The sequence below is a fragment of the Mirounga leonina genome, unplaced genomic scaffold (assembly GCF_011800145.1).
Source record: "Mirounga leonina isolate KUSES-001 unplaced genomic scaffold, KU_Mleo_1.0 Mir_128, whole genome shotgun sequence".
In the NCBI taxonomy this organism is placed as follows: Eukaryota; Metazoa; Chordata; class Mammalia; order Carnivora; family Phocidae; genus Mirounga; species Mirounga leonina.
The window spans coordinates 33,827,385-33,836,379 of NW_023270320.1; the positions used below are offsets into that span (position 1 = coordinate 33,827,385).

Below are 8,995 nucleotides of genomic sequence, written 5' to 3' on the forward strand. Positions count from 1 at the left end.
GTCTCTTGTGCAATGATCTCTTCCTCGTCTCTGCGTTAGGGGTTGTTATTTCGGCCACAGGGTCCCTGGTGGGGGGCTGAGACGACGCGTGTGTCTGCGGGTGCAGCCAACGTTTAGGGGGGAGGCGTCTGCACGTGGCCGGCGGCGGGGCGAAAGGGGGCGGGGTGGGGGGCGCGGGGAGGAGAGCGCGCGCCAGGGGCCGGGCAGTAGCCATTAGCCTGGGGACGCAGGTGGGAAGAGGGAGGGCTGTGCGCGTCCTCGGAGGTTCTGGGAGCCCCGAGAGCCGCTCGGCGCGGCGCCGCGAGCTGAGGAGCGGCTGGGGGAGCTGGTCCCTCGCGCTCGCCTGGGGCCGCTCGTCCAGGGACGCGGGGCAGCAGCACGTCGGGCCATGGGTGAGTGCGCGGGCGGGGCGGGTGGCGCGGAAAGAGAGTGGACGTGGCTCGGCCTCGCCGGCTGTCCCGGCACTTGTCCCGGGCGCGCGGCGGCGGGGCCGCGGCGGCACCCGGAGGGAGGCCCGCGGGACCCTGCGCCGGCGCCCCCGGCCGCGAGCGCGCGGGGACGGCGGCCCGGGGGCGCCGCGCGCGGCGGCGGGGGAGCAGGAGAGCGCGGCTGCGGGAGCCGGGTCGCAAGGAGCGAGCGGGCTGCGCGCGGGTCGGGCAGCAAGGTGAGGCGGGGCACGAGACGCGCAAACTTCGCACAACTTCCATTCGCACAGGTTCCCGTGCGGGAGGTGCCGGCGCGGGGCGAGCTCGGGGGCACTTGCGACAAGTCCCTGTGTCGCCGGAGTGCCGCATTTGCGCAGAAGGCTTGGAGTGGAGGCCGAGGGCCGCTGGGCTCTGCCCGCGCCCGGCTGGGCAGATGGCTGGTTGAAGGGCGTCCAAACCCGCCCGGGTCGCCGGGCGGTGCATTCGCGCAGTGCCGCCCTGCTCGAGCTTCTGGACGGGGTCCACTCCTCCGGAGCGTGGCGGCGGCAGCTTGGACCGGCCCCAGGAATGTGGTTGGGTCGGGCGGAGGGGTGGGAGAACCTGGTGCGAAACGGTCGAGCCAAAGCCGGCGCGGCCAGGTCGGTCCCCCGAGGAGAGTTCGCGGAGAGCGAGGGAGGCGCGGGCGAGGGGGCACACGCACCCCCCCGACGTGCTTTGCTTTGCTCGGGGTGTCACAGGGTCGGGCGGTGCTGCTTTCCCCGGTCACTGATCAGCGACCCCCCCGCAGTCGGGTTTCCTCTTCAACGCCCGCACACTCACTCATTTCTTCTCGTCCGAGCCCGTCGCGCGCCCCTCCCCCGGCCTCTCCCTTGTCCTTTGTTGTAAAGGATTTCTTCCAGAGTAAAGGAGGCTTTGGGATGGACGTGCTCGGGGTGAAATTCCTAAGTTCCCACAGGCTCAAGGGTTAGGGGAGGCTCTGACTGCTAATCGGTGGAGTTTATACACACTGGCCAACTTAGGAGAAAGGAAAAGGGAGAAAGCTGAGGACATTTTTGCCTATGAATGTTAATTGTGGTCAGGACATTCATAGTTTCTTTTTGCTTGACCCGGAAGTCTTAGAAAGACCCATTTTTAGGGCCTTTGAATAAAGCAGTGTGGCAAATGATCTCCAGAATGGAGATCTGTCTTTAAAAGTTTTCTGAAATTGAAGGAGTATTTCCAAGTTAAAAAGGAAAGATAAAACACTTTCCCAAGTGTGGCAGAAAGTATTTCAGGCTTGGTCTTCCATTCTTTCTTTTCATTGTACGTGGGGATATAAACCCTTGTTAGAATAACACATGGAGGGAAAAAGCTGTCATAAATGGAAAGCCAAAATAATTGACTTAATGGAATTTATTCATTTACCCCACTAAAAGCACTAAGATGTGATTTGTATCCAACGTACAGTCTCTCGAAAGAAGGAAAGCATTTACCTTGTAACCTTAAGCTTGAGTGGACTATCTATCAAACAGTAAGGTACTCTTAATTTTGAAGTTAATTGTTTCTCTAGCTTGCATTTCCATACTATAATGAAAACAGCTGGTTCTGAATTTTACTTCAGTAGCCCTTGGATAAATTAGGCATGATCCCAGTTATAGGAAGGTGTTATTATGGAAAAGAGGTGGAGCTAACACCTGAGCCCTTAGGGTCATCCTGAGCTTGGTCTGTAACTCTTACAGGTTCTCCTCCCTATCTGTAATCTGACAGATACCTACAATTTGTCTCCACCTTCTTCTACGAGGAACACATTACATTTTTCTTATTGAAACTGAGGTCACTAAAAACTCACATTGGTGTCAGATGGCTAGTAAGAGAGCTTGGGTAGAGGAAGCAAGTGAGAGCTCAGGGGTCAGGGAATAAAGAAAGAACAAATATGTAGCAATGGAGAGTGAGATCAAGATGCCAAGACTCAGGACAGTGGCCCAGACATGAAGTGCAGAAATAGGAAGAGCCACCGAGCAGATGGGGGCCGATGAGAGACAGAAGGAAGGAAATATGTACAGAAACTAGAGAGAAAACACTTGGTCACTTAAGGTCATCTTTCTCCTCTTCTTTTAATTTACTTGTGAAAACCACAGAACGTTAGAAATTCTTTTATTTAGTGGTAGCAGGGGGTGAGGACATTGGAGTCAACATTGCTAGGAAGAAGGGGAAAAACAGTTTGGGAGAATGCCTGGCTGTGCCAGCAAGCTGAATCCATCTTTTTCTGGTGTCATGACAACCGAAATTTATCATTTATAGAAAGGAAGATGATAATATGGGAGTGAATATAGCAATCAATTCTTGTTTGACTCAGAAGAAATCCATACTCTAGCATTGTAGAAGAATGAGAGTAATTGGTTAATCAAATATTCTGAATAATTTATAGTTATATCTATAATGCACAAGGCTAATTCTCAAAAAAAAAAAAAAGAAAGAAAGGTTATTTGCAAAGTAGGCAAATTGACATTTTGGCATCTCTTGCTTCCTTATTTTCTTCCCTCAGTGATGCCTTCAGCTTATCTAGTTAAGCAACAGGGTTTTCCCTCTGCCCTCAAATATTGCTCTACAGAAAGGATATGATGAAGTGTTTCATACTAAAAAAAAATGCAGGACTAACTCTTTGCCAAGAGTATTTGCATTTTAGCTGCAAGGCTAACTTTGACCTGCAAGCTTCTATTAGTGAGATAGGTCAGGAATATTTTTAATTTCTCCTCTAATCTCATCACCTACTGCTCTTTGTTTTATTTAAAAAATGATATTGGGCATTATTTAGTTCCACAGGTTATTGTGGAAAGTTTCATGGAGGGAGTGGTAGCGAACCTGATTTGGGGGGATGTGAAGGGTTTGGTAAGGGAAGAAGTGTTCTGGCTAGAACAATGGGTCTCTTCTCAAAGCAGGAAGGAAATCAGTTTTGGGGAGCAGTAAGACATGGAGCTGAGTGGACAGGATGCCCTTGATTTTGGAGAGCCTTCAAAAGTAACCAGAGGAATTTAGAATTTACACGATAGGAAATAGGGAGTCATGGAGGAATTTTGAGCACAGAAGAATTACAATGAAATTAGTGCTTAAAGGAGATGAATTGATCAGTGTTGTTTAAGACAAAGGATACGTTGGAGAAGATAGACCCAGAAGATAGACCCAGGTGTCAAAGTAATCCTGAAATGATACGACATATATTTAGACTAGCCATAGTGGAATAGTGGTAAGAGTGGAAATGGGGAAAAAAGATAGATGAAGGATATTTCTAATGAGAAATCTATAGTATCAATCAATTGAGCAATAATGAGGAAAATGAATAATCTCTCTCTGGAGATTTGAAGCATTGAAAACTGGGGAAATAATGGGTCCCCTGATAGAATATTTAAAGGATTAACCCGATGCTTTATTTTCCTGATGCTTTGGACAGAAGAATAATTTCATTTTTGGAATGTTAATTAAGAGGTGATAGCTAGACATGTAAACCCAAATGTTTAGTATGTTGGAAATACATAATGAGAATTTAGCAGAGCACAGGAACAAGAAGGAAAGTAAAGATTTGATAGTTACCAACTTCTAGTAAGAGGTAAACCCGCACAATGAATTACCTGTTTGAAAGTGAGAATATAAGGAGTGCTGGTTGAGGGATAGGAAAAGAAAGGATAAACACTTGCAGGAAGAGGAACATAAACCACATAAAATGTACTAAATGCCCTAAAATTAGAGCAGTGAAATGTGACATCTTTAACATTCAGCTTTAGATCAAGGAGTCTTAAGTTTTGATGAGAAGAAAATCAGGCAGAAATATTTTGTTATCAATTTCAATACATTTGGGCTTGGTTAAGGATCTGTAAAATTATTTGCAAATTTAGGCAAAGAATAATGAAACATGACATTGTCTTAAACTTACACTAGTTTTGGGAAAAATATGGCCCCCTGGAGGCAGTTATGAACAGGGTACAAAGAGCCAAGATTTGAAGAAGGAGAAAGAGAACGGATGATAATGCTTTATATCTTTGGGTGGGTCATGTAAGTCTTGGGAATTCTGTTTTCCCTTTTGTTTGATGAGGGAGTGGGCAAGGTTCAATACATTTATGCAGGTAAGATCTTGATTTGGTAACAATTAGAGGGAAAAACATGCAAAGAAGATAAGGTTGAGCTATTTCCATTAAGCAAATTAAGAACAGTTTAATGGTGCTAGACTACTAGGTAAAACTTTTTTTTTTAAAGAGAGGGAGAGAGAGTGAGGGAGGGGCACAGGGAGAGTGAGAGAGAGAATCTTAAGCAGGCTCCACATGCTGGATCTCACAACCCTGAGATCATGACCTGAGCCAAAATCAAGAGTCGGGAAGTTTAACCGACTGAGCCACCCAGGTGCCCCTACTAGGTAAAACTTTTAAGGGTCATTTGGCCTCTAGTATATTATTCCCCCTGGAAAATTATGAAAGTCTTATAGTCTGAACCTGAACAGAGAAAGATAAACTACTGTTCTGGTTATCTTTGCTACATAACAGGTATCCCCAAAACTAGTGAATTAAAACAACAATTTATTATTATCTCTCATGGCTCTGCAGGCTGACTGCTGAGCAGTTCTTGTTTGAAGTCTGGTGCCTTTGCAGTCTAGTATCTTCTGGGGATTCAGGCATCTGAAGACTTGACTGGGTTGATTGTCTAAGGTTGCTCCCACATATTGGCAACTGATGCTAGCCCTTGGCTGGGAGTTCAGCTGGGGCTGCCTTGAAGTGACTTGGGCTTTTCACAAAATGGCAGCTGGATTCTGAGAGGCAACGTTCCTAAGACAAGCGTTCCAAGGAACCCAGGCGGAAGCTGTAGGGGAGGGGTATTAGATCCCTCCTCTTGACCTGAGGAGAAATATACTCTCCAAGGAGAGAAAAAAATTGTAGTAGCCGGCTGATGGATCTCATTTCTAAAAGAGATGTCTTTAAGTGTGATTCACCATATAGACATCATCAGGTTTACAAATGAAAATTTGATGTAAGTTTTTTGAAACACAAATGATAAAGGACTGGATCTTTAATTAGAAATATGAAGAAATCTAGGCAGTCACACTAAAATTTCACAGCAGAACATTTGAGTGTGGAAATCCATGCCTGGGTGCAAATGTGTTAGGAGGATGCTGGGATAAGCTCTACTCAAAATAATTTCAAATAAGCTCAGTTAGTCTTTCTTATTTTAATTTAAATCTGGAGTTTCTAAAGCTATTGTGAATTACTATTTATTTCACTTAGAATTGAGTTTGTGTCATAAACTGGAATGTAGGTCAATAAATCCTTTATTTAATATCCTCTCATCATAATAAACTAAATGCTTTGTGATGAACTGCTCAGAAGCTTGCTTTCATTTTCAAAAACATATTAATTATACAAAACACATAATTTGAACTGGTAAAGTGTTGACTAAAAATAAGTATAGGCTTAAATATTCTTATTTTTGGAACATATATTTCTAACTTAAAGATGTAGGATTTAACAAAACTTTAAATGTAAATACTCATTTTATCATTTTTAACTGGAGAGGGTCAGTTTGTATTTCTGATACAAAAATATAGGGCTTTCTCCTAGACAACGGAGAAGCAAAAATTAGCGTGAATGAGATGGGTTTAAACTCAAGGACAGAATCAGTTTCAACCTAGAAACTTAGTGGCCTTAAAAAAGAATTAGATTCTGACTTGCAATTTGGTTAATTTGAGGTCATTCTATTTTCAACTATTTGACAAGAGATGAGGAAATGAGGATAGATAATGTGAAGTCATATACTTCATGCATACTACACTATACAACAAACACAACCCCATCTCACCAAGAAACAAAGGCTTGACCTACATAACCAGTATAATTAGAATAATGCATGAGAAGTCCAAAGGTAATATGACATGTAGTTAAAACAAATTTTTCTTTTGTTTGTTAAGATCACCTGTCAAAATAGTCACTCACTACTTACTGCATAATATATAAGATACACGAAAACTATATAATAGCAAAATAAGTATCTCTTGCTATTTCTATAAAATTTCTTGTTCTGACCTCTAATTATATTGTCTCATTAGAATAACTTAGGGAATATGTTACTTACGAATTCCTGAGTCCCACTGCCAGATTCAGATTGAGAAGGTTTGGGTTTGAGAGGTGGACTTGAAGTTTTAACATGCAATCTAGCCAGTTTTGAGGCAGGGAGTCTGGGCATGCTTTGAGAAATAACCATTCTAGAATGCCTGCCTCTCTCTCCTTCATCAAGCCAACTGAGCTACCATTATAAGTGTTATTCCTTTACCTGTATCTCTAATATGTTACATTTAATTTCTAATCCAGTTCCTAACTCTAAAAAATGTTACCAAGAGCTATGTGTTGGGAGTGCTGTTACATTACCAAGAGCTGTGCATTGGGAATGCTGTTATATTTCTGTTTCTTTTCTCTGTTAAACTTACTAGGTGCTGTCTGTCTCTTTCTGCACCAGTCACTTCTTAGCCTTATGATGGGGTGATGCTCTCCAGAGATGACTGAAACTCTTCCCCTGAAGATTGCTTATGATTTCTAAGTGTTTATGTGTACGTAACTACCAAATTGGTATCGCTATACCCAGGTGTGCCTACCCCCACCCAGCGGTCCCTCTACTCCCCCAACCTCCGTATGTTCAAAACTGAATTAATTACATCCTTCCTGGATCTAGGTTCTCTCTTCTCGCCTTTTACCTTTTCTTGATGACTCTTGGATACACCTGGCTTGGAGGATCTAAGGTCCTAACATCTCTTACGTCTGCACTGTTTTACCATATATCATGAAGCTTGCTTTCATTCAAGTCCTCCCCCTCCGGCCTGGGCTCTGGTGGTTTTTCCTGTGCTAGTTACTTCCCCTCTTCCATTCCCCGAAAATCATCCCTGGATGGTGATCAGCACACTCCATTCAAGCACAGAGCTTACCATGCCATTTAGCCTCACCACTGTGTTGTTTCCTGCTGTTCCCTTTTATGCACTTTTTCCCTAAACAAAAGAAACTACAGACTAATTTCATCTGCTCACCCTTAGCTTTTTCTTACACCCAATTATTAAATCATGCTTGGCTTAGTCCTTGCCAGGCCCTTTCTGTTTCTCTATGGAAATGCAAAACGTTATTGCTTGACTTAACTTCATTAGCACAACTTAAATATATTTCCTGCATGAAAAATACCCACCATGTGCCCAGTTGAGTGTTTTCCAAAGTATGGGGTACATACTAGTGAGATGCAAGGTATTTTAATTTTATATATTTAACAGATACAGTATTGAATACGTGTTAAGTGCTTTATGAGTACTTCGTGATTCAATCTTTACGTAACAGTTCTATTATATAAATATTATTATTATTATCTTCATTTTTACACAGAGGTTTAAATAATTTGTCCACAGTGACTGAAGTAGTAAGCAGCAGAGAAGGGATTTGAATTCAGGCAGTCTGTGCTCCCAGACGCTATGTTATACTGTCTTTCCATTTCAGGTGGGCATGATCTGATTTTAGGTGGTTCAAGAACATGGCATTAAATAAAATTGAATGTTACAATGATAAAATTATTCTCATCTCAATTTTCTTTCAATTCTTTTGATTAAACCAAGAAGAAATCCTAATTTAGTGCTATTAGTTTTACGCATTTCACAGCAATTTTACCTTAACAGATCTCCATATCCATACCATGTTAAATGCATCCTGGTTTAGATAAAGTGATACTCAAGTCAAAAAACAGCCAAATAGTTAAAAAGTACCAATGATATTTCAGGTATTTCCTTTTATAATAAAGAGAGGGCAGGCCCTAGACTTTGAGCATTTGGTAGTCACTGTTTTTAAGATAAGAAATATTGACTATTTATGGTAGAGATTTAAAGTTTTATTGACAATATATTTTACTAAAAACAAAAATTGTGTTTTAAAACATAAAGTAAATGAGAGTAATGATGGTATCAACATGGGACAACTGTATAACTTGGAGGCAATTTGGTGCTGCAGAAGTAGTTAAAACATAAGTATTTCAATAAATTCTTATCCTAATTCATGTACGTGGAGCTTGGGCACGTTTGTCACGGAAACTTCTGGCTCTCTCGGGGGATAATACCATCAATATTTATCTTACAGGGATGTTTGTAGGGAAAAAAAAAAGGATATTTGAAAAGAGTCCTGACTATAATAAATGCTCAGTCAATTGTTACATTTTTCCACATTGTTAGGTAATATGGTAAAAACCGTGAGTATGGTGCACAAGGGCCTGGAGTTCAGTAAACACTGCATCTGATGAAAGTCTATCGTTTCTGTATGCTCTCAGTGTCTTATCTCTACATCTGTTATGGCACTTACTGAACATATGAATGTGTTTTTTTCTTCCCCATTGTTGAGGTCATGTCCAGACTCTGAAGGCAGCAACTTTTAGAGAATTGGCTAAGAAACCAACAAACATTCTTACCGTTACACTGTTTGTCTAATACTGCCTACCCTTGCTCCCTTAGTAGAAAGTTAGAGTTTGTCTATGTAAAAGGTATTTAGGATTTGACTCTTGTCTATGTAAAATGTATTTAGGATTCATCATGGCAG

At 42.5% G+C, this 8,995-nt stretch overlaps 1 protein-coding gene across 1 annotated transcript in view; it reads left to right on the plus strand.

The window, feature by feature from the left end:
• The first annotated feature begins 228 nt into the window (after window positions 1-228).
• GPM6A (glycoprotein M6A) overlaps window positions 229-8,995 on the plus strand; it is a 328,162-nt gene continuing 319,395 nt past the window's right edge. The window contains exon 1 of the mRNA XM_035004302.1: window positions 229-392. Coding sequence (XP_034860193.1) covers window positions 389-392 — 4 coding nt within the window. The 5' untranslated portion in view covers window positions 229-388. The remainder of the gene's footprint in view (window positions 393-8,995) is intronic.